Source organism: Rattus norvegicus, chromosome 5 (genome assembly GCF_036323735.1).
Source record: "Rattus norvegicus strain BN/NHsdMcwi chromosome 5, GRCr8, whole genome shotgun sequence".
Taxonomy (NCBI): Eukaryota; Metazoa; Chordata; class Mammalia; order Rodentia; family Muridae; genus Rattus; species Rattus norvegicus.
Window position 1 is genome coordinate 62,515,360 of NC_086023.1, and position 25,793 is coordinate 62,541,152.

General features: G+C 46.8%; 1 protein-coding gene across 2 annotated transcripts; it reads right to left on the bottom strand.

Moving 5' to 3' along the window:
* Nucleotides 1–20,643: 20,643 nt before the first annotated feature.
* Sit1 (signaling threshold regulating transmembrane adaptor 1) lies at nt 20,644–22,871 on the bottom strand. Of its 2 annotated transcripts, none has more exons than XM_063288225.1 (5): nt 22,114–22,871; nt 21,853–21,896; nt 21,707–21,765; nt 21,522–21,583; nt 20,644–21,430 (listed from the first exon to the last, which is right to left on the bottom strand). In XM_063288225.1, exons 1-5 carry the CDS (start codon nt 22,116–22,118, stop codon nt 21,082–21,084), a joined length of 519 nt encoding a protein of 172 aa, XP_063144295.1. In that variant the 5' UTR covers nt 22,119–22,871; the 3' UTR covers nt 20,644–21,081. The 2 variants fall into 2 exon arrangements, with proteins under 2 accessions (XP_063144295.1, NP_001019515.1); NM_001024344.1 differs by having other exon boundaries at nt 21,853–21,991; nt 22,114–22,270.
* Between the last annotated feature and the right edge of the window lie 2,922 nt (nt 22,872–25,793).

Consider the following 25,793-nt stretch of genomic DNA (forward strand, 5'->3'; position numbering starts at 1 on the left):
TAATCAGCAGAAACTGGTCTAAAGAGATCTATACTCTCTTCCCCCTCTACCCATCTTCCTCACCAACTAGTGCTGGGGTTGAAAAGGATTGGAGGGAAGGGTGGTAGATATAAGAACCCAATAAAGTAGCACAAGAAGGTCCACTCACAAACAGAATGCTGCCCTGTGGGGCTCGGCAGAATGGGAAACTTGGTTCCTAATGCTGTAGAGGAGATGGCAGGGCCTGAAGGGATGAACATTCTGTTTAAGATGTCAGCAAAACGTTTATTGCAGGGTTGGGGATTTAGCTCAGTGTTAGAGCGCTTGCCTAGCAAGCGCAAGGCCCTGGGTTCGGTCCCCAGCTCCGAAAAAAAGAATAGAAAAAAAAAAGTTTATTGCAACTGCTGCCACTGGGTTTTCCCCTGCTTTGTTCCCAAAAGTGATCTTCTCCCTCTCCTCCTCTCCCTCCTCTTCTTCATCTTCATCTTCCTCCTGTATTTCTGTCTCAAAAAATGTAGGGAGAATGATGGTGCTATTTGAAAACTTGCAAGGGGATCTGGAAGGTCTGCAAAACAAAAAGTGGATGAAATGGGAACCGAGAAGGGTCACTCTGTTCTCTCGTTTTTAAAAGGGTTGCAGGCCTTGCAACCGAGAGGTTATGGGTAAAAATGGAAATGCTTGGGACCCGAAAAGGGGAAACAAAAAGACTCAGACCTGATGACCGAGAGTGAACTTTCCTCAGGATGGAAGAGGGAAGCAAACCAGGCCAGAAGGCAGATCTTGGCCCTGCCCTGCATGGCTCAGTTTCAGTCTCAAGTCCCCACAGCCCCTGGGAAGAGTATGGAGCCAGGAGGAGCAAGAGGCTGTGCAGAGTGACAACCCGTTTCAAGAGAAAGGGGCCAAGTGTGCTGCTGCGGGAGTGGGGCCTGGAGTTACGAAGTCACCATCAGATTTCCAGGTAATTATGCAGCACATGTCTCCCAGGGGTGCTGATCATGACTATGATGAGATAATGTGGCGTCCTATAAAATGATAGATCTGAAGCATTTTAAAGAGGCTGCATTCCCCTGTGTCAAATATTAAGTAATGGTTTGGGTTACCCAAAACAGAATTATTCCCCCCAACATGGAAAGGTTTGTTCACAGCTGAGCTAGAGGCTGGTCAGCAGTTACAATGGTTAATGTCATAGAGGGAGGAACCAAAGAATATTGGATAAAGAAATAGAGCAAGGGGAATGAATATAGGTAAAGATCAATTGCTTGGTGAGGGGCAGTATTCTGCCCTACAAGAATGGATTCAACTTGCTGATATCACTATAGCAATGTCACTTGGTGGCTTTAAGAGCTTGGGAGAAGGTTGAGGAGCTTGGGAAAGGATCCACCTCATTCACTAAGATTGTACAGGGCTCTGGGACAGCCTTAACAGATTTCTTGCAAAGATTGTTGCAAGCAAAGCCATATCAGACCCTGATGCAAGACGGGTACTGGTAGATATCTTGGCATTTGAGAATGCAAACACCAAGTGTAAAAGGGTTATTAGACCATCAAGGTATGAGCAGTGCCAATGGGCAAGTGGATAAGGACACGACGATATTGTCTCTCACAGGCAATCATGCCAATATAGAGGGACAAGTTATAGCTAAAGGTCTCAGATATCAAAACTGGCTCCTCAACTGCTGTGAATTCGGCCATTTACAAAAAAATTGTTACCAAGCTGCTAAAGTCTCAGAGCTCAAAATGTCCAGTGTGGTAATTGTGAAAAATTCAGTACTTTCTGCCAGAGAAAGGAACAAGCCATTTCCAGTGGCAATGGTTTCCTGAGATACAAACCAGAAAAAACACCTAGGCTTCCCAGGGTATGTGGGCCTTGTGGCAAAAGGTACTAATGAGTGCAGGTCCAGGAGGGACATACAAAGTGATCTCTTGCCATCAGGAAATTAAATGGGGGCCCCGCCAGCTCAAGGTCCCCCAGCAAAAGAATATGAGTATTTCCCGCTGGTCAGCCAGGGAGAAAAACCTCAACTAAGCACTGATGATCTCATGCGTGCTCCTGAGCAATGCTGTTCTAAATTTGGCCACAAATTAACTTCTTGCTCTAACCCTGAAAACTCAGTGTTACAATGTAACCACTGGTGTTCCTGGGCCTTTGCCTTCATGGGCAGTAGGCACATAGGGACAAAAGAACGGATAAATTATTGTATCTCCTTTTAAAAGAAAAAAGAAGGTAGGTTATTATATCTCTCTTCAGACTAAAAAAAGCAACAAGTCTCAAATATTTTACATGGGTATGGATTAGTGTATACTGATAGAAATTTAAGGTTATATTTGCTACAACATACTCTATATGATTCAACTCTTATTTAAAGTATATGTGCATATAATTTGAATGCAACTCACTTAAAAATGTGAAGTTCTAGTCTTATGAAAGACACTACTGGAAATTGTTTAGGATAATTAAGAATTGGCCATCTAGACATTGTTCCCGGGTCGTGCTCTGCGCTTACTGCAGCCACCTTCGCCACCCACTGCCACCCACCGTCTCCTCCAACGCGGACTCCGGCAGCTCTTTCGCCAGAGTCCTCGAAACTCGACTAATTCCTTACTCGTAGCATCGGACCACCGGCGTGCCCCACCATGTCGGACGCGGCAGTGGACAGCAGCTCCGAGATCACCACCAAGGACTTGAAGGAGAAGGAAGCTGGGGAGGAGGCAGAGAATGGAAGACGTGCGCCTGCCAATGGGAACGCTCGAAATGAGGAAAATGGGGAGCAGGAAGCTGACAATGAGGTCGATGAAGAAGAGGAAGAAGGTGGGGAGGAGGAGGAGGAGGAAGAAGGTGATGGTGAGGAAGAGGATGGAGATGAAGATGAGGAAGCTGAGGCTCCTACGGGCAAGCGGGTAGCTGAGGATGATGAGGATGATGATGTTGACACCAAGAAGCAGAAGACTGATGAGGATGACCGGACAGCAAACGGAAAAGCTAACCTTACGCACCGTGACCTATTCACCGTCCACTTCCTGTCTCAGAATTTAAACGGGGTCACCATCGCGTAGAGAAGCAGGCCCTGCCCACCCACTGCGGGGAGTGCCACCCACAGGTGACACGCGCTCTCCACCACCCCACCAAAACCACCACATGAATTGGCAACATGGGAGGAGAAAAGAACCAGAACTTACCAGGCTCTGCTTTTTTTCTTAAAAATACTTTAAAAGGAAAATTTGTTTGTATTTTGTATTTACATTTTATATTTTTGTACATACTGTTAGGGGTCAGCCATTTTTAATGGTAACGGGTGACCAAACCAGCCTTCAGAGAGTTTTCTGTCCTACTTCAGACTGTACTTGTGGTGTGATCATGTTCATTATACTCGAAGGAGAAAAAAAAAAAACCTTGTAAAAAAATCCAAAAACAACAACAAAAAGGCAATCTTAGTCCGAGCATTCCAGTAGCTTTTTTTGTGAATGTTCCTAGATGTACTATAAGTAGTTGGTTTGTATGAGATGGTTAAAAAGGCCAAAGATGAAAAGATGTTTTCCTTTTTTTTTTTTTTTTTTTTGTCTATGAAGTTGCTGTTTGTTTATTTATTTTGGCCTGTTTGATGCATGTGTGAAACAATGTCCAACAATAAACCGGAATTTAAAAAAAAAAAAAGAATTGGCCATCTATAAGTAATCAAACTGGCAGTCTTGTCAGGTACTGATTTAGTTAGTTACAGAAACAAGCTTTGTTGAGCCTCCTGGGTACGTTTTCAAAGTTAAGCAAGAAGCAAGCAGCTTTGGTCTAGTCAGATAGCTAGATAGAATGTCCTCAAACACTTTAGAGATCCGCAGAATACTTCCTTTAAGATGTTTAAGAATAGGGGTTGGGGATTTAGCTCAGTGGTAGAGCGCTTACCTAGGAAGCGCAAGGCCCAAAAAAAAAAAAAAAATGTTTAAGAATAAAAGGCTCTTCTGACAGAGAGTCACATGAGCTCCTGGCAGCACCCCGATCTACTTCAAAGAAGACGGGCACGGAAGAACCTCCATCTGGAGTTCGCTTTCATTGCGGCAAAGATGGCCACTAGGCAATAAATAAATAAAAAGATAAAATAAAGTATCACTCCTTACCTCACCTGCTGACAGCATTGCTGCCCAAAGTGCGGACAAGCAGGACACTGGGAAGTCAACTGCCAACTTTGCCAAGACAAGGCAGGGCAATTCTTCAAAACTCCTGCTTCATAAATAAGTCTGTCAGATATTCTGGGCCTGCTGGCCAAAGACTGGACGCCACACTGACACAGGGAACCTTGGGTGACTGACCAGGTAGCCAGCCATCTGTCATTTCTATAGTTTTGGAAGCTGCTTGCCCTGCACTTCCTGCTTACTTGAGTACAATTTACTCTTCTCGGGTCTCTGATGGGGTTGAAGACTGGATAGTTACAGCTTTACAGTTTTCCTTATTAAAGATTGAAGACAGAAAAGCTTGAGTTGTCTAGGATCCGTGAAAATGTTTTAAGGTCTAAAAGATGTTTTAGGTTGATAAATGGAAGTTATGATAAGAAAGCGATTTAGGTACAGAACTTTGGAGTCACCAGGGCAGGATAGGGAATGGAATGCTTTCTCCAAGTTCACCAAAAACGAATGGACTGCACACTGTGAATGTAATTCTTATTTGATAGTTCTCATGACTGTTTTGATTGTTTCTAGTTGATTGATGTTAGGGACAAGGCCATTTATTGGACTAAAGGGGGGGAATGTAGTGATGATTTTGGTTTCTTTACATTATGGTCTTGTTTTAATCCCAGGTGTGGGATATGGGGCTGCTTCAGAGCGCCCTCAGCTGCTAACCGTGATTTGTCTCCTGCTCTAGGAGGGGAGTGACTTTTTCCAGATGCGGATCGTTTATGTTTGGAATTCTGGGGACTTTTGAGAGGGTATAAATGCCAGAGCCCTGAGAGGCTGCTGGTTCCTGTTGTTGCGTTTGCTGGGTTGGTTTGCTGGTTTGCTGGTTTTCTGAATTGCTAGTTTGATGATACCCTGACAATGAAGATTTGACACGGAAACTTCTGGTTTCTTTGGGAAGTGAGTTACGTCGAATGATGTTTTGCTGGGGCACACAGGCGACGAGGTGTTTTTGCTGTAGCAGACACATGAAAGGATGCACGATGTTGAGAAAGAATATAAATATGGCCCCGCAGACAGTGGGAGCTGGAGCAAGCTTGCCTCCCCCCACCTCACCAGTCTTCACTGACAGCACGAATGTGTTAGCTCATCTTACACTGAGGTGCTGAGCTTCGCCTGTGGCGAAGAAGAGAGAGAAACTCGCTGAAGAACTTCTCATGAGGTTCCTATGGCTTCTCGTCGCTTCACTGAACTCAGAGCGATGGGTGAGCCTTGCCGTTCCTATGGATTGAACTGGCCTCGCTTACTGCTAGTGGACTGGACTCAGAACAACAAAAATTGGAATCGCCCAAAAAGAACTATTTCTAAGCAAGTCCACATCCCCTGTATCCTAATGCCCTTCCTCTTCCACTACGTCTGGTGGGTGGTCTAGAGGGAGCGGAGAGGTTGAACCCTTATTAAAGTGGGTTGTGACAAAATATGCCTACAGAAATTGACCTTGCCCATAATCCATAGGAAGTGGTCTAAAGAGATCTCTGCCTTTCCCTCTAATCTTCTTTCTCACCTACTTAGTGTTGGGGGATTGGAAGGGATTGGGGTGGAGAGAAGGGTGATACATAGAAGAACTCAATGAAGTGAGAAATATGCCTCCATAGACCAGGCTGGCCTTGAACTCAGAGTTCCACCTGTATCCGCCTCTGAATGTGGGGATTAAAGGTATACACCACTATGCCCAGCTCCTTTTTCCTTTTTAAAGTGTGTCTACATTTTCAGGCAAAGTCACATATTCATAGGCAGTGGGGATTCATGTGTGAACATCTGTGGATATCCTTAGTAGTCAGTAGTCAGTGTCAGTAGTAGGTTAGGCTTTCTCAGAGGCCAGTGTCACAGTGATGAGTTCCAGGCCAGCATGACCTACACAAAACCTGAGACCCCTTTCTCCCACCCTGTTTTCTCTCCCCTTCCTTCCCCCCACCCCCATCTGCTTAAGACGGGGTCTCACTATAGAGCTTTGGCTGTCCTGGAACTCACTCTGTAGCCCAGGCTGACCTCAAACTCACAGTAATCTGTCTACCTTCCAAGTGCTGGGATTAATGGCTTAGCAAGATCTCTTCCTAAGTAAATACATGAATAAAACCTGTCACAGTAGCTTCAGAGCCAGGAGGACAACCGTGGGCCTCAGGTAGCATCCTGAAAGGGATTTGTGGGCTGTTTGATCTCCGAACCTCAAGACTGCTGGTAGATCTCTCGGCGGCTTACCTCAGGCTTTTCTATGGTCATGTCTGGAATAGCAACACCCAAGACATCTGATTTACTCCGACGGCACTGATTTGACAAGGAGAGCCAACGCTTTCGTGGAAAGGCCGGCTCGATAGCCAAACATTGGCACGTCTGGAGTCGCAGCCCTTGGCAAGTGCGGGCAGGACGACTGGCAGACAGTGTGGTCTTAGTAGCTTGCTGCCCAGCCAAGAGCACATAGCAAGACTCAACTGAAGAAGACGGGGAGGCAGGGGAGGAGAAGAGGAAGACGAAGAAGAAACCCAGACATTACAGCAGTACAAAATAATGGCTCAAAACTCAGAATGAAGTGTCAGAAGGAAACACAAGGGCATTTACAGCAAAATGAAACTGGGGACTCAAAACCCAACAGCCCCAAGGGTGGAAAGAATTTGGGGCTAAGAATAATTTATGTACTGAAGTTGAAGAAACTGGTCATGGTGGTGCACACCATTAATCCCCATACCTGGGAGGCAGAGGCAGGCGGGTCTTTGTAAGTTCAAGGGTGGCAGAGTCTACTAAGAAGGCTCCAGACCAGGACTTCATGGTGCAGTGATTCTCAGCCTTCCTGACCCTTTAATGCAGTTCCTCAGGGTGACTCATAGCCATGAAAGAATTTTTATCGATACTTCATAGCTGTAATCCTGCTACTGAGCAGTGCCTCGGTTCCTAATGGAACTGGGAATGTTTTCCAATGGTTGTGACCCACAGGTTGAGGTAGTGAGAGTCTGACTCGTCTAAGGAGAGACAAGGTTATTGGACACTTCACACTTGCACGGGTCTTAACAAGTCTACCCTCCTTAGGTTGGAAATTCAGAGGGTGGGCTCCACTGGTTGTTGTCAACTTGTTATAAACCAACTAGCTGACGGAGGAAACCTGAGACAGAAGGCTGTCCCCGAGGCTCTGGCCCCGTTATCTATTTCTAACCCTGGCTCCACAACTCTTCTAAGGGAGCAAAACTCTGCCAAGGGAGCAGTCGTGGACCCCCATCGTTGTGGTTTGTGACCCCCTCATTCCCTCAGCTCCAGATGGTTGACAGAAGCAAGTGGGGAACTGAGCAGTCCATCACCAGCCACATGGTCTAGAAGTCAGCGCTGGCCCGAGCTCATCCACTGAGTCACACACACACTGCAGTGGCAGTCATGGAGTTGACCACTCAGGAGCTGGCGGCAAAGACATGCACCAGAGTAGAGCCCATACTTATGGTGACTGTGCCTGACTCGGAACTCCTTATTGAGGTGGGTGAGGGACCTGGCAGGGGTGCTTGGCTCTAAATGCCTTCTGGAGTCAAACACAGAATAGGAGCCCACAGTGAGGGTGCCCAAGTGGCTCTTGGTCCGGTGCCCCTTGACTGCCAGCTGGGAAAAGGTCTAGTGGTGAGGGTTCAGGACGCTCACAGATAAAGTCTTGGTTACCCCAGGCAAACTTTGTCCATAAAGTCCTGCTTAATGGAGCTTAGAACAGGCGGGAGAAGGTGAAAATGAAGACCATCAAATCAGCTTTAGAAGCAACTGCACAGTGGGGATTTTGTTTTACTGGGCTCTTACCATACGTTTTATTTCTCTTCCTCCTTCTTTTTAAAGAAGCTGATATGAGAAGCGATGACTGCATGGATTTAATTTCTGAGCCAAGTGTGAAGGTGTCAAACACTGCCAGGGCATGGAAACCGGCACAAGAACTTACCAGGGGCAGGCACACATTCCACAGCGGCTCTCAGAGCCTCGCCTCTTAGCAAAGTTGGATTTGCTCTGTCGAAGTTATAACAAAACCCTTTGCACATATATTTCTCCTTGGGGGGAAAAATGGAGCCTAAAGCAAAGTTGAAAGAATAATACCATAAACAGGTCTCTGTCTTTCATCTAGTGTGGCCGTCAGTCCAGGCCCAATAAAAGAAGAATAGCCATTGGAGGGGGGGGGGGTGTTCATTTGTGCATGCACACGGCTACACGATGTACAACAGCGTGGGCTGGCTTGGGTTTTTGTTTGTCTGACTTGATTTGACTTTGGGACGAGGTCTCACTCTCAGGCATGGGCTGGCCTTGAACTCACGATGATCACTCTGCCTTAATCTTCCAAGTGCTGAAATTGCAGGTATGTCCTACCACACACACACCTCTTCACAACAATATTCTGTTTACCAATAGAGAGAATACACGGTATCATAAGATTATAATGGAGCTAAAAAAAAAATCCTAGTGTCTTATTGTAACGTTAACTTTTTTTCAAATCCTATTTTTAATGCTGGTTCTTAAGTGCTTTAACCTTCCTTGTAACCCACCACCCTCCAGAGGTAGTGGAAAAGGAAGGATACCAGGGGAGGGGAGGGGAGGGGAGGGGAGGGGAGGGGAGGGGAGGGAAGTAGACTGTTCAGAAAGGTTCTTTGGAGCAACTCCCATCTGTGTTGTCTGGAAATCGGCAGTTCAGTTCACAGGTCAGCAGGCAGTGGCAGCTCGATCCACTCTCGGACACTTCACAGATACACCAGCGGTCCAGCTCAGTAGAGTCGGGTTAGCAACAGGAGTGCTATGCCCTAGCAGAGACAGTCAGGCCTCAGCCTCAGCTCCAGTCAGCAGGAGGGACCAAGAGGAACACCAGGAGACATTCTCTCATCTGTGCCTCTCAGGGAAGTAAGTGAAGATCAGGGAAGACTTGAGACCCACGAGCGTTGCACAACTAGCTGTGCCAGCCAATGGAGCTCAGCCTCCATCACTCCCTTGAGTCCTATTTATACCGTCCAAACACCACGTGTCCTCCACGTGCCTTACCTCAGCACGTGCATCCAATCAGCCCGAGTCCTTGGATGCAGCAAGAAACTGCAACTCACCGGCAGAAGCTTTCTGGTGCGTGTCTCTCTATGGCGTCCTGACAAATGCACAGTGTAAGGCAGATCAGTACATGTGTGTCGGTAACAAAATCTTTCATCATGTGTCCTTTCACATGATGAAAGATGTCCTTGTTTTAGCAGAACATCCTCTCCTGTGTCTACTTCAGCGAAACATTCCTTCACGTGTTGCCTATCCAACTGACTTTCCAAGAACCCTTAAGTTTCCACTTTATCCAACACTTTCTGTTTAGATAAATGCCATTATGTTAGAGCGACCTGCAGTATTTCCCACAGAAACATGATAGAGAGGTTTGTAGACTAGGGACCAAAGGCTCTGTCATGTAGCCAAAAGTATAGAAGGTACTGCCTGCCATCAGTATACCCTACGGTGGCCCCACAGGACAAACTGCCTAATAAATCTCTTAAATGTATTCAACGGGACATGATTCTGTACACACCATTCCCGCACACTCACACATCTCTGCCTGAAACTTAGAATCTGCAGTGGGGATGGAAAATGGCAGAGAGTAAGGATGAACAAGGACCTGTCGGGGGGCAGAGGTGTGGGCAACTGGAGCCTGAATCAACCTCTTGGGTTGCAGAAAAGGTTCTGATTTTACCCAGCATGCTCCACTGCCAACTCGGGATGCAAGCCCTGCATGGCACTCACTGAGGATGGGGGGCAACACCAATATAGTTTCCGTGTCTTCCCAGTGAGACCATCATGCTTTTTCACAGCTACTCACCTACTTAGGGCTTCTTCCTTTCAACCCACAGGTTAATCTTTGCCCTTTACCCTGCCTTATAGGCTGCACCGTGTGGGAGAACCCTGCTCTCCCAGCGTAACGGACACTACCGTCTAGGGATGCTGCTGCCCACGGTGGGCTGGCCCCACTCACGTCATTCATCAGTCAAGACAATCTCTCACAGACATGGCTCTAGGCCAATCTGATCTGGGAATTTGTCAGTTGAGACTCCCTCAGATGACTCTAGACTGTGTCGAGTTAACAGCAAAACTAACCGGGAGAGCTGACCGCCAGACAGAATGAGATGTTAAGACCCCTTCATGAAGTCACCACGTGCTCTTTTTGCAGTTTCGACTACTACTTGCAATAATAGACCCTTGGGATTGAGACTCCCATGGAAGAATGAGGTGGAACAGCTCATTGAACCCTAATCTGGATTCTAGCCATACCTACACCTCCATCCCAGCCTTGGATAATTCTGTACAAGCTGTTCTCTGGACGTGATGGAGTCTACACAGTGTGGACAGTCAACTGAAGTGGGAGCTCAAGTTTGCGGTTGAGACTTTTCAGTGATGTGGCTGCTTTGGGGTCACTCCTTCTCCTGTAGTGACCCCCACTCATGCTCTGTAAGTAAACCCTATAAACTCAGTTCCCCAACTCGAATATCAAAATAAGGTTGTATTTTGGTTTGTAGTTGATGGCCCCATTGAGTAGAAATTTGTTTACATTCCCCCCCCAAAAAAAATTCACACAAAAACTGATATTTTCTCACTATGTTTTATGGTGCTGGGTATTGAACCCAGGGTTTTTCTGCGCACTAGGCAACCACTCTACCATTGGAATGCACCCCTAGCCCCACTTCAGTAATTTTTTAAAAATAATCTTCATATGTGCACATGTTTGTATGTGTGAGTGTGGGTGTCCCATCTATCTGCAGGAGCCCTGGGGTTATAGATGCTAGCTGTCACTTTACATTCGGTCTGAGGATTCAAACTCAGGCCCTCAGGCTTGCACAAAAAGTGCTTTACCCACCGAGCCATCTCCTCAGCCCTCAGTCAATTTTTCAAATGTTTTTCAAACGTTTCCCTGCCCTTTCTTTAAGATTGGAATTTAAGGTTGGAACTAAGTTAACTATACACTTCGATTTTGGAAAACTGACGTCTTAAAATTATTTTTTGTCCTAGCCAATGAGATGGCTCAGCAGGCAAAGGCACTTGCTACCAAGCCTGAAGACCTGAGTTCTATCCCCCAGTATCCACATGGCAGAAGGCAAGAACCAACCACCAAAAGCTGTCGTCTGACCTCCACATGCACAGGCCTCCCTTCAAAGTAGATAAATAAATGCAATAAATTTTTAAAAAGAAAATGGGGTGATAAGTTAGTTCCATGGTTAAGAGCATTTGTTGTTCTTGTAGAGGACTTAGGTTCAGTTCCCAGGACCTACATGGTGGCTCACAATGGTTCATAACTGCCTTTCCAGGGGATCCAATCTGACCGTGGCAGGATTCGGGTACACATAAGGTGCACATAGCTACATGCATACAGAACACTCAGACCACAGAACAAAGTAAAGTAAAAAGGAAAGCTAAAAAGAAAAAATGAAAAAACATTTAAAGAAAGAAAAGAGAATTCTTATTGCATCTAAATTGCATCCGGTTTCTTGGAAGGCCCTGCCCCGCCCTCATGCCTGGGCTGTAGACTGAATTCTACTGACTTGAAGTCAACAGACATTTGCTTTTGTTGTTGGTTGTTTTTTTTTTTTTTTCCTCCTATCTCTCGCCCATATCTTCATTGGGAAACTTTATCACTTTGCTGTGTGTTACTCTTAGGTAAATATTCATCTGACTTTGATTTATGGAACAACTAGTCTCGCAGCAGCAGAATTCCGTTCACTTGGATTTGCTCTCCTGTGGGATGTGTTTGCTTCTTTGTATCAATTGGTTTCTCTTGTTCCCAGCACTCACAAGGCTGAGGCACAGAAACCAAGAGTTCAAGGTCAGCATGGGATACATACCAAGACTTTGTCTCAAAAAACTAGCAACTACAAAAAAAGTTCAGATAGTACAATCTGGGTGTATGCCGTCGGACACACATGAACTCTTCCAGTGTACAAAGATACAGGCAGCCCCACAATGTTATCATGTTACGATTATCCTCCCACCCCAAGGAAATGAGAACTTTAGATTATGTTCACTTTGCACCTTTCTCTGTCTCCTCACTTTCTCCTCTCTTACACATCTGGGGTGTAGTTTTCTCCCCAGAATCCCAGCCACCTGATCCCAACGTTTAATTGAGATCATTTAGTCTTCGTTAGAATTTCCCCTCCCCCATAGTGAGTTCCACCTGTCTTGAGTTCTTACTTAGCAAGTGTATTACACTTTATAAATAGGTTTAGATACAAATATATAAGTCATGGTTTGCTTCCTCTGCTTCTCTCTTTCCTCTCCATCTTCTGTCTTGACCTCTCTGTTCTGATTCATCCTCTGTTTGCTTAGCATGTTTTCTTTTTTTTTTTTTTTTTTTTGGTTCTTTTTTTTCGGAGCTGGGGACCGAACCCAGGGCCTTGCGCTTCCTAGGCAAGCGCTCTACCACTGAGCTAAATCTCCAACCCCCGCTTAGCATGTTTTCTTAAAACCTCTTCTCAGATGGGATACTTTGTGAAGTCTGCTAAGCCTTTACAGATCTTTCATCCGGTCCTTGGCTGGGTCCATGTTGGAGGCCGTTTCTCTCATTAACCCACATTCAATTTTGGTGAACTGGAACCTGCTTGCTGCCTGCAAGGGTATAAGACTTTGAGTTTTGACACGTGCTTTTTACTTGTACACGGCTGAGTGTGTTTCTTTTTCTATCTGGTCTGGAGTTTCAGCCCAGAGAAACTTCAGCTGTCATTTTTATAACCTTCGTGCTCCTTTCTCTCTGGGAACCCACAGCCTTTGCATGGCGAATTTCCTGGTTCTGTTCCAATCCCATCATTCACCACAGAATTTGCATGTCTATATTTTTGTCTCATGCTTTGAAATAGGCCTTTTTAATTTCCTCCGCTTGTTTAGGGAATTTCAGCAAAGACACTCTGCTGTCTTATCTATGGAAATTGTTAGCTTTGAGATCACTTTCTGTAGTTCACTGAAGGAGTTCCTGTTTGAGCTTCCAAACTCACATAATTTTCTGGCAAGGATTTACCCATCTCTGGTAGGTCCCTCTGCCCTCTGGTTTATTTGCATTCTCCTCATTACAGAGTCTGAGATATTCAACCGGTCAGTAGTTTGGGGGGAAGTCATAGAGACCGAGCCAACGTACTGGTTCTTATTGGAAGCAAGATTCTGTTAAGATGTGCTTTCTTCCAGACAGCCTTGGCTGGGGCTGTCCTCCAGAATTGTCTGCAGGAAATTCTCTCTGCTGGAGCCCGGCAGAGCTGGGTTAACCCTTGGCCTACAGTCCCGTTGTCAAAGTGGGTATAGAAGGGACAGTCTCATCACAGAGATCCACCCACTCTGCCTCCAGCACTGACACTGACGGTGTGCACCACGCTGCGAGGCTCTGTCTTAACTTTGAAACAGCAATGTGTGTCCATGAGCAAAGGAGGAAACACGAGGCTGTTGTGGGGGGGGACAACATTTGGTAAGGGGCAGGTTCATAAACTGGGAAGCAGGATGAACAGAAACACAGAATCAGAGATGGAGAAAGCTCCTGTCTCAAGGGAGGGGCAGGGCAGGAGCCTGAAGGCCTGCGCTACAGGTGCCAGTACCACAGTCACAGGTCTGTTCTATTAGGCCTCCAATTTGCCCAATTATCCTTTCAATGTAAATCCCCTTTATGTAGTCTATTCCTGCAAAGGCCTTTTGTCTGTCGTCTTTGTTCTGAATCAGAGTGTGGGAATGGAACCCCATTCACGTCTTAGACCCACTCTTCAGGAAGGATTCTGATCAAGGGCTCACAGATAACTACGAGGGTTCCATTTTGTTGACTTGGTACATCTGGGAAGAGGGAGTGGCCACTGAGGAATCGCTCCATTTGATTGGCCTATATGCAAGTTGGTGGGGCATTTTCTTGATTAATGATTGATGTGGGAGGGCCCAGATCACTGACGGGCAGTGCCACCCACCATGGCTCTGTGTTGTGTACAAAAGCAGGCTGAACAAGCCAATAAGCAGACTTCTTGGTACCCGCTTCAGTCCCTGCCTCCTGGGTCTTGCTGGACGAGTTTTTGTCTTGGCTTCCCTCGGTGCTTGACAGTGATCAGCACAAGGATGCTGAGCAAATCCTTCCTTTCCCATGATGCTTGTGGTTATGGTCTTTATCACAGCGTTAAAAAGTACCTGAGGTACTAGCCTGTCCCGTGACAGCACCGCCCACCGAACATCACGTTGATCTCTGGAACCCATCCCTGGTGGAAGTACAGAACTGACTCCCCCAGCCAAGCGGTGGTGGTGTACGCCTTTAATCCCAGAACCCAGGAGGCAGAGGTCAGGATCTCTGAGTTCAAGGCCAGCCTGGTCTACAGAGAGAGTTCTAGGACAGCCAGGGCTACACAGAGAAACCCTGTCAAAAACTAAAACAGAGAAAAGAGAGCGCTCTATTTGTGCGCTTGAGCACAAATAGAGCGAAGTTTTAAAATATTTTGTTTTAAAAAACAGAACAGAAAACCATTTAGGAAATTCTCTTTCTAAGAGTGGTTCCTCAGTCCCCCCAGGTTGTTACACACGGGAGGAAAGGAGGAGATTTCTCGGGTGTAGCTCAGCCAGCAGAACAGAAGAAAAGTCACAAGGAGGCAGACTCTAAAGTTCTCTGATTGCAGTGAATGGAAGTAAGTGCCTCATCAGGCAACAAAGTCCCCACCTCAGGAAATGTCGGCAGGAAGGCCTGGAGAGTCGTGCCTGTAAGGTGAGACCAAATCTTCCAACCTCTTTCTAACTCAGTCACTCTAGAAATCGATAAACTAGGCTAGAGAACACGTTACCCAACACATTAAACAAAACTACAATTTCCAGGAGCTGGAGAGACAGCTCAGTGGTTAGAAGCCCTGGCCACCCCTTTGAAGATACAGGTTCAAGTCCCAACCCCACACAGCAGCTCACAACTATCTCTAACTCCAGTCTCAGGGAATCCAATGCCCTCTTCTGGTCTCTTCCAGTACAAATCACACACACACACACACACACACACACACACACACACACACACACACAATTAAATGAAATTAAAATGATGTTACCAGAGTCTGAGGACAATGGGTGAAGAAACAAGCTTTAATCAACACAACCAAGAACAAATAAAGGGGTTCAGTGACTTGCAAGTTCATTTTCTTTTTTTTTTTTTAAAGATTTATTTATTTATTATATACAAGTACACCACAGCTGTCTTCAGACGCACCTGAAGAGGGCATCAGATCTCATTATAGATGGTTGTGAGCCACCATGTGGTTGCTGGGATTTGAACTCAGGACCTCTGAAAGAGAAGTCAGCGCTCTTAACCACTGAGCCATCTCTCCAGCCCGCAAGTTCATTTTCAAGGAGCTGATGGGAACTTTGAACTTTTAAAGGAAACAAGGTAGCCAGGGTTTGCACCTCTGGCATGGGTGGGGTAGGGGATGGTCTGGTTAATCACTGTCTCAGTTATGGCTTTCTAACGGGTTCTGAAGAAGCTGTCACTGGTGTTTTCAATTGAAGTCTGTCTCCAGGAGGCAGCCTCAAACTAGGGGTGACTGCCCTTACTCAGGGAGAGGGCCAATCTGCCCTGCAAGTTTTGCTTTTACTTAGGGGGTGTTTAATCCTCTTGTAATAAAGATGTTTACCAGTTAGTCTCTCCTTCCTGCTGTCTGCAGGAGAGGGTAACTCAGGATGTTAGGCCTAGTGATACAGGCCTGTAATCCTAGAAATTTAGGAGGCAGAGGCAAGAAGAACCCAAGTTCAAGGCTGGCCTGGACTTTGTGAGACGCACAAAAAGGGAAGAGACAGACTCAGAAGGAAAAAAAAAAATGCCGAAAGGCAAAGCGAGAGCAGAATGGAACAAAATTATTTTATCTGGTGCCTCTTTCAGTATCTTGCATCTTTCCACATCTTATCAGCTGCCGAGGACACTTGTCACCAAGCCTGGTGACCTAAGTCCTTTCCCCAGGATGCACATGGTAGAGGAGATAACCAACTCGGGCCAAATAGCATGGTAGTACACTTACGCCCAGAGCAGAGTGGCTCGTGGGGGAACAGAGTAAAGGGCAGAGATGTCAGAGGTGCCGCGTCTTTAGCGTTTTTCTCTGCTGCTCTTCCCACAGAGAATTATTCAGAACTCATGTGATCACAGGGTGGAACTCTGAAGCGAAACATGGAATCTATTGGTTTACAACCCCCAAACCCTCCAGAAGGCGGGTCTAGTTCTGCCCTGGTTAGAGCCAATGCATTAAGTGACTATGTCATCAAGACCTGGTCTCACAGGACCATCCTGCTCTGCTTCCCTCCTGGTAAGCAAAACCATCCTGGAGTTTAAACCCACTTGACGGACTGAAAAGGCCAGGCTAACAATGATGAGGCCTAGTACACACAGCGCCTGCCACAGCCTCAGTCCCTTACAGTAAGTGGTAAGGAAGTTCAGAACTTCCTGGTGTTCACGGGTCCAAAACCCTCTCCTTCTACTCCGAAGTTTTTACCTATCATCAAAGATGAGGTCAATAAGAGGGGAGCTGGGGCTGCAGAAGGCTCTGGTGACTTTCCAGAAACATCTGCCCCCTGGCTGAAATGATACACCAGGAGGGCAATAGAATCTCAAAGAAGGGAACTTGGAAGGGTAGACTAACCAGAGAGGTGTGGTTATGTTCCTTGGTTTAGGAACCAGAAAGGGAGTTGCCTTAGTTTGCTTCTCAAGTGGTTAGAATTTGTGCCAGACCAAAAAAAAAAAAAAAAAGGGTGGGGGGTGGGGGTGGGGGGTGGGGAGCCAGACATAGTGGCACACGCCTTTAATCCCAGCACTTGAGAGGAAGAAGCAGGTGGATCTTTTAGTTTAAAGCCTGACTGGTCTACAAAGTTCCAGAACAGCCAGAACTGTACAGAGAAACCCTGTCTTGAAAAACAACAAAACAGAGGGGGGCAGGATGGGAGAGAGGGAGGGAGGGAGAAAGAAGGAAGGAAAGGGAAGGAGCGTGGTTCAGCGGTAGATCATTTGCTTAGCATGAATGAGGTCCCTGGGTTTGATTCCTAGCACTGAGAGGGTATAAGATAAAGAATGCAGAGAAAAAACTGCAGGGATTGGAAGAAAAATTTCAGATCACACGCCACTGGGGCTATACATAAAACAACAACCAACAAACCAAGCAGACAAACAAATAAACAAACAGTTATGAGTGATGTTTGCCCAGCTTCAAACGGTCCTGGGTTAGAGTCATATGCAACTCCAAACCAGGGGACTACAATTCCCAGGATGCTAATGGTCCAAGCCGCATCCCGCCTGCGCAGAGGTGGTAGCGATGCCGATTCATGCCGAAAGGGGTCACTGGAACTTACTTGGTTTTGAGCGCTTTGAGCCCAGGCTGAGCTCAGGCTGGGGTTCTAAATCAGCTTCCTGTGTTGGAGCCTTGGAACACTCAGCCCGGGTTCCTGTTTGTACGTGTGTGCTGTTCCTATCAGCTCCTCTTCGAAGCCTAAACTCTCTCGCGTCCTTCGGGTGCGGACTCTGAACCAGCTTCAGAAGCACAGCCCCCCTCAAAAGCCCACATCCCGATGCTGTGGTTCTCTTCATCCGGTGTCTGCCCCAAAACCACCCTTCCTCCCTCCCACACAATTGCTTGTCCTTGATTGCGACCTACATATCCCTTAGAGAGACCCAAGTCTCTCTAAGAGACTTTGTGGGCTGGAGCGTCCTCAAAGCGCCCCACTACCAACCTTCTCATGGACACCCATGTCTACCAAGCGCATGGTTCCTTGTTCTCTGGTTGCAAATGGAAAGGAGCGAAATGTGGAAATGAAAATCTCTGTTTTCTCTTCTGTCCTTCAAGTCCCAAAACGGTCGGTCCGGCCAGAGCTCAGACTGAAGGCGATTCCTTCCCTCATCCCCCCCCCACCCCCACACTCCTTGTGCTGTGGGAGGCTGGAGATAAGAAGGAGCTCACCAAGTTGGACTTTTCGCCAGAGTGGAATTTGCCATCATAGATGGGCTACAGAAAGTTGGAGGAGAGCAGCCAATGACATGCAAGAATGGGTTAGACGGAGCAATATATTGCCACAGGGAGAACAGCTTAAGCAGTTTAGAACTGGACCATATTTCTGTGATGGCGCTTAGATCACAAAGATGGATGTGTGATGGATGAAACGTTGTTTTAAAACCTAAATATTTCTAATACATCACTTTGTCCCCATCCCTAATGCGACACTTTTTGACGTCTTTTGACGTCTCAGTAAGGGCCCTGCCTAGCTCCATCCTACAGGCCTACAGCGCACAGAGCAATCACTGGAGCTCGTTCCTTGCTTCACTCAGTGACTCTTTTCCACCTCATCAAAAGCAGGAAATCCAATCCTTGGCACGATTGGTTTCTGTCACACCATCAGACTCCTCTTGCTTCTTTCCTTTACCTCTGGGCCCCTCGGCAACTCTACAGAAGCCTCCCTTCCTTAGCCTTGTGGCGCCCCCTGCTGGACTATTTTCTACCTTTCCATTTTTTCTCGGTACCTGTTGAGTTACTTCATCTGTGAGTTCCTCCATAGGACTCCATGTTTTCCTCATTTTAATAATTCCTAGCGTTATTGAACATTCACAGTTTTAGTGATTAACATATGGTAGTTAACTTAAACCACAAAACAAGCTTTCTCTTTTCCTCTTTTCTTTTCTTTTCTTTTTTAGAACAAGGGTCTAGAGAATTGGCTCCGGATTAAGAGCACTCGCTCTTGTAGAGGACCCTGGTTTGGATCCTAGCACCCATATGGTGCTCACAACCATCTGTAACTCTAGTTCCAGGAGAAGCAACGCCCTCTTCTGGCATTTAGGGGACTGCACATACATACATGCAGGCAGAACAACTATAAACATAATAATAAAGATTAAATTGTTTAACAATTCTCGGGGGCTGCAGAGTTGGCTCAGTAATTAAGAGCACTGGCTCAATTCCTAGCATCCACATGGTGGTTCACAACCATCTGTAACTCCAGTTTCATGGGATCTAACATCCTCTTCTGTCCTCCCTGGACTCCAGGAACAAAAGTGGTACACAGGCAGACATGCAAACAGCGCAACCATCCCTACACATGAATGTTAATAAAAATAATAAGAATGTTTAAAGGGCTGAGAAAGGCTGAGACGATAGCTCAGGGAGTAAAGTGCTTGCTTTGCAAGCAGAAGGATCTGAGTGGGATCCGGGCATCCATGTAAAGAGGACACAATGGCAGGTGTTTGTATCCCAGAATGGAGGACTTGGGGACTGATGAATGGCTGGAGCTCCATAGCTGGCCAGCCTAGACTGCATCAGAGCTGAGTAAGGGACCCTGCTTCAAAAAAAAAAAAAAAAAAAAAAAAAAGGTAGGTCACAAAGTGGCTTGGGGGAGGGTAAAGCAGGGATGGGGGGAGGGTGAAGGCATTTCTGAAAACCTGAGCCCAATCCCCAGGTACCTACAAAGTAAAAGGAGAAAAACCAACTCCTGCGCCAATTGTCTCCCATCACCTTCTCCCACAAACACCATCACTACTACTACTAATGTGATATTAAACATTTGAAATCCAAGAAGAGAGACAGCGCCTGGCCTCCACATGTATGCACACACACATACACACGAGTCACATCGGTGCCCTCCCTCATAAACATGTACATACACACAGAAAAATAATAATGAACGACAAGAATATCTTCCCCATCATACAAACTCAGAAACTGAGGCCCAGTTACTAAGGAACACTCAGGCTATGAGTGGAAGGCGTAGACTTTGAACTCAGGCAGTCTGGCTCCCACGCCCACAGTCCTGATCTGTGGCCGACGTGCCAACAACTACAGCAAACCTTACAGAGCGGGAAGCGCAGGTTAAGACTAAAGCACTAGATGGGTGGCTCGCAGGGCAAGCTGGATAGAGGTTTTAAACTAGTGACAAGCAAAGCTATGGCCAGGACTGTGAGTGACAATTAAGAAGGTGGATTGGGGGCTGGAGAGATGGCTCAGCGGTTCAGAGCACTGACTGCTCTTCTAGAGGTCCTGAGTTCAATTCCCAGCAACTACATAGGGGCTCACAACCATCTGAGATCTGGTGCCCTCTTCTGGTGTGTCTGAAGACAGCTATAGTGCGGGGGAGGGGAGGGAACACTGGACCATTGCCATAGTGATGGGGAGACAAGAGACCAATAGAGGAATTTGGTAGACAGAATAAAACCATATCAACTGAAGTCAGTATAGGCATGGGTAGCCCCCATATGGGATGTGAGAGAACGGTTGCAGAAGCCGATGAAAGAGCTAGGCCAGAAGGTAGGGGCACAGTAATGGATAGAGTAGTTCAGGACTGGTGAGTTTTCAGACCCCACTAGCAATGGGGCAGCTCAGAGTATGAGTGCTGCAAATGTCTAGAATCAGGAATAGCACCTAGGTAAGGAGGTCTCCAGCCCTTCACCATCAGCATCTACCTCTTCAATCTTTTCCCAGCTAGGTACCCTCAGAAATGCTAGACACAATGCCAAACGAAGCTCACCCCCCTCACACACACACACACCCTGTAGAAGTCTGTTACAGACCTGCAGCTTCTGGTTAAAAGACAAACATGTTTTGAGATGCTTTATTCGAAAACCAGGAGACGCCAGAGGCCACAGCATGAAGGCTATTCTCTGTCCAGGGTTTTCGGGTCAGAAACCAAACCTGGGACCTTAGGAGCCTTCCAGCTGTGGGCTCCCATGCATGACAACCACCCACATCCTCCCTGGCGTTTACCCACTCCTCCCTGCCCACTTCCTGTGTCTGAGGAGACAATGAGGTATCTGGGTAAGCTTAGAGAGAACATGGGGAACCTTGTTAAACCCTAAAAGGAGCGAAAGGTGTGAACCAACGACTTTGGGGGCTTACAGGAGCCCATAGGAAAGGTAAGTGCGGAGGGGATCTCCCTTTGCAAATCTGTCCTCAGAAAACCCGGAGCATTCCTACTCTGAGATGTATGTATGTCGTCATCCAACTTAGGAAGTTCAGAGTAGGCCATCACCTGTCACTCAGCAAAGTCTCAATGTCCTGGAGATGGTTAGAAACCAGGCATACCCTAGCCATGGCAGCAGGAGTCCCTGACCCAGCAGCTGAGCCATGGGCGCCCACGGTTCCAGGTCCTCCTCAGCTGGGTGCAGGCTGGCTGTTGGCATAGGCTTGATCTGGGAATGAAGCACGGGCTCTGCGTGTCTGGGCACACACGGAGGCATAAAGTTCTGGCTCAGGGCCTGAGGCCTGGGGCTTTGGCTCAGAGTCCAGCACCACCTCGCAGTACTTGATGGGGGTCCCAGAGCTGGGGATCCGACCTTGGGCTGGTCGCAGCTGCAGACTCGTGTAACACGTGGCCTCCTCTGCTCCCTGGAGATGCGAGGCTGTTAGCTGGTCTCTACACCCTCGGGGATCATCCCTGTTTCCTTCCCTCCCCTTTTCTTCAGCCCGGCTGACTCACCCTGGCAAGGCCTCCGGAGGATGGGTCCTGCTCTTCTGACCTTGATTCTTCCGACAGCCGTCCTGGGACAAGGGCACAGGAATCTCGTCAACTTCTGATTGCCCCAGGCGTCTCCATTCCCATCTTCATCCCATGAACTAGGAGCCGGCCCTTGAGCCCTGTTCCTCCCCGACCGCATTGCCTACCTGTCTGTAAATAGTGCAGGTTCCCATACAGGGGAACTTCTTCCACGGACCTTCCAGAGCTGCAGCACAGAGTTTGGGAGTGAGTGGAGGACTTTTTAGTTAAGAGGGAGCTCTCAGTTAACCCATCCCCGTTATTCTTCACTCACGGTGGTCCCTGTTCCTCCTGGGTCCTTCTCCGACCACGGGTCCACTGGGACAAGAGTGCAGCCAATGAGATGAGAAGCAGCATTGTCACAACCCCAAAGAGGGCCCACAGTCCCCACGCCTGGGTGATGGAGGGAATCCCTGTGGATGCGAGTGGATGTGGGCTGTTACTACCCTACACAAACCCCTTCCCCAGCCAGTATCAGATGGAATGCGGAACCACATAACCCCTCCCCCAGGAGTCCCTGCCCCGCCCAGCTTACCCCATGCTAGATCAGCTGTGGTACAGTTGTTCTCTCTGCTCATGACTGCTGCTGGTGTGAGAGTCGGGGGTCAGTCCCACTTATGGCCTGACAGTTGTCACAGCCCCGACAACCCCAATGTCTCCTTAAACTGGGCCTCCACAGCTCAGCATCACCAACACTCACAGTGTTGCTGGTTTCCGGAGAGGAAGGCACAGAGGAGGGATGAGCAAAAGAACAAAGACCCCGCCCTGCGCCTGCACCTGCATCACCCTGAGCTCTCAAATCTCTGAAAGTCCCATGGCCCTGCGTCCCCTTCGCCAGGGAGCAGGCGCGGGCCTGAGTGTTCCGTACCGCCTGCAGCTGAGTCCATGGAGACTCTGAAGAGCAGCGGTTACTGAGACAGGACTAACGAGGACAGGAGCCCTTAGCCATGGGATGACCACCATTTCTCTCTGGCTCACATTGTCAAGAAGGAGATGTATGCCTCGGAGGGCGTGGCTTTAGAATTCACAGTTCCACTACCGGAAATGGTTGTGTTTGTTTCTGTAGCCCAGGCTGGCTTCAAACTCATTATGAACCTGAACTCCTGACCTCCCTCCACCAAGTTCTGGAATTACAGCCAATGGAGGACCATTATGCCCAGCTGAGAAATAGCTGTGTGTGTTGTTGTTGTTGCTAGTGTTGTAATCCGGAGTTGGAAGGTAGAGGAGGCTAGAGACCTTCCTTTGCAGTTATTCACTAGCTAGAGAGACTAGTAGAGGGCTCCAGGGCTCTGTTTCAGGGGTGGGGCTGGGGCTGAGTAGGGGCTAGCTCAGTCGGTGAAGGACTTGCCTAGAAATTGTGAAGACCCGAATTTGAGTCTCCAACACCCGCATAAAAACCAAGGTCAGTGGCACACTTCTGGAACTTCAGCCTTTCACGGTGGAGGGGAGACAGAGTGGATCGCTATGGCTCACCGTGGGCCAGCCAGTCTAACTGCATCAGTGAGTTCCCTGTTAGGTTAGAGGCCCTGTCTTAAAGAATAGAGGGTAAGAGAGAAGACATAAGAAGTCAATTTCCAGGACACACACACACACACACACACACACACACAGAGAGAGAGAGCTTTTTAATTGTTTTACAGATCTTGGTTCTAAATTGCTTTGAACAATGATGAGTTTCTATGGTTTGTTTGTTTCAGCTTAGCACTGGGGTGGGAGCAGGGTCTTATGTAACCCAGGTTCAATGTGCAGTGGACACTGGCCTTGAACTGCTCCACCTCCTGAGGGCTGGCACTGAAGACTTACTCAGCTAAATCCAGCTCTGTTGCTTCTCTTTTTTAAAAAATATTGTAAAACAGGTGTGTGGTGGCTTACGTATAATCCCAGGACACTAAATTAGAGACCGGCTGGACTACACATGGAGCTATAAACAAGTGAATAAAACATTGGTTCTATCTAGAACCTGATTTACAGAGCAGCTGGTTATGCAAGGGGCCCTTGGCACAAGCAGATCCCTCTACGTATGTTTGTATCTAGAATCAGGTCTTTGAAGAGTTTGAAATTGTTAAGGTTTGGTTTTGTTTGGTTTTGTTTTGGGCACAGTGCCTTCAACACCACAGATAACTAAATATTTTTACTCTTCAACCAGTCGATTTAAAATAACCAAGTCAAGCTGGACATGATGCCTCACGCCTTTAAACCTAGCATTCAAAAGGCAGAGACAGGACATTCTCTATGAGTGCAGCCTGGTCTGTGATAGAAAGTCCCAGCCCAGACAAGGCTACGAAATGTTTATATAGGAGCATCTATATATCCGTGAAATAAATAGGGATGGGCTAAGGGCAGCAGCTCACTGGTACAGCTCCTCCCGACTGTGTTCAGGACCTTGGGTTCCTCCCCAGCCTCAGCCCCTGGCTCAAAATTTAAGACAAATAAATTTGGGGCTGGCAAGATGGCTCAAAGGTTAAGAGCACTTGCTGCTCTTGCAGAGGACCCAGGTTTGATTCCCAGCAGTCACCTGAAGGCCAACAACCATCTGTAACTCCAGTTCCAGGGGGTCCGACATTCTCTTCGGACTGACAAGGGTACCGGGCAAGCACGTGTCATGCAAGCACCCATGAGGGCAAAAAATCCCAATGGCTCAGCCCTGTTAGGAGTGCCAGTTACTTTTCTAGAGGACCAGAGTCTGATTCCCAGAACCCATACGGTCGTTGACAACCATCTCTAAATCCAGTTCCAGGGGACCTGACGCCCTCTTCAGGCTGCTCTGGGCACCAGGCATGTAAGTGATACACAGACAGATATGCAGGTAAAACACCCATACCATTTATGAAATAAAAATTTTAAAAAATCTTAAAAAACAAAAATATTTGAAAACACTATATAAAATAAATAAATCTAAACAAACAAACAAAAACAGGGAAAAGTGAAGGTTGCAACATACAGGGACCAGGTCCTGGCTTCAATCCCCAGAGTCAGTAAATAAATAAAACTAAAAATTTTGGAATAGTGATTATAAATTTGAGAAAAAAATAAACCTGTTACTTAATTCCTAATTTCTTCATTCGAGGTGACCATTTGGCATTTTAATTTATATTTAAGGTTTTCTGAAATTCATTCTAAAATGTGAATTTTTGGCTAAATTTTTCCTTACATTTAAGACATTTTCTAGTCATTATTTATCTTGCTTCATATAAAAGAAACTTTTTAATAAATTATGTGTATGGGTTTTGTGTGGTGTGTGTGTGTGTGTGTGTGTGTGTGTGTGTGTGTGTGTGTGTGTACATATGCCTTTGGAGGCCAGAGGGCATCAGATCCCTTGAAGCTGGAATTACAAGTAACTTTTAGCCACCAGACCTACATGCTGAGATCCAAACACATATCCTCTGGAAGAACAAGAAATGCTTTTAACTACTGAGCCATCCCTCCAGCCCCTAAGAGAAACTTTTCCCTTTTTTTTTTTTTTTTTTTGTTCTTTTTTTCGGAGCTGGGGACCGAACCCAGGGCCTTGCGCTTCCTAGGCAAGCGCTCTACCACTGAGCTAAATCCCCAACCCCTAAGAAAAACTTTTAAAAGTGAAATTTAAGTGCCTCCAGGTAGCTCAGTAAGATTGTTATAGAGGCATGAGAACTTGGGTTTGAATCCTCAACACTCACCCCTGTGTTAGGAGCTGGGTTCTCTGGCCTGCCAGTCTGGACAAAATGGTAAGGAAGACATTCAGTGACCTTCTTACCTCCACTTGTGTGTGCATGGGTGCACACATCCATATACACTACACACAAAAAGAAATAAACTCTAAAAAAGCAAAACTTAAAACACTGCTCACCACTTCTGTCAACATGAAGATCAGCCTACTTTCTTTAAAATGTAATCATGTAATCACTAAAGTCATTAAGATCCATTACTGTTTCTTGTTCTGTAGTTAATTTAAAATTGCTAACTATATACATCTTTACACTATATGTATCTACAGAGTTCAATACTTTTAAGATTGTGTTTATATAGCTACAGAGTTTTTTATTATGTATACATGTTCGTTCTGCCCATATGCCAGAAGAGGGCATCAGATCCCAGTACAGATGGTCATGAGCCACCGTGTAATTGCTGGGAATTGAACTCAGGACCTCTGGAAGAGCACCCAGTGCTCTTAACCACTGAGCCATCTCTCCAGCCCCAGAGTTCAATATTTTTAAAATTATGTTTCCTATCTGTGTCTTG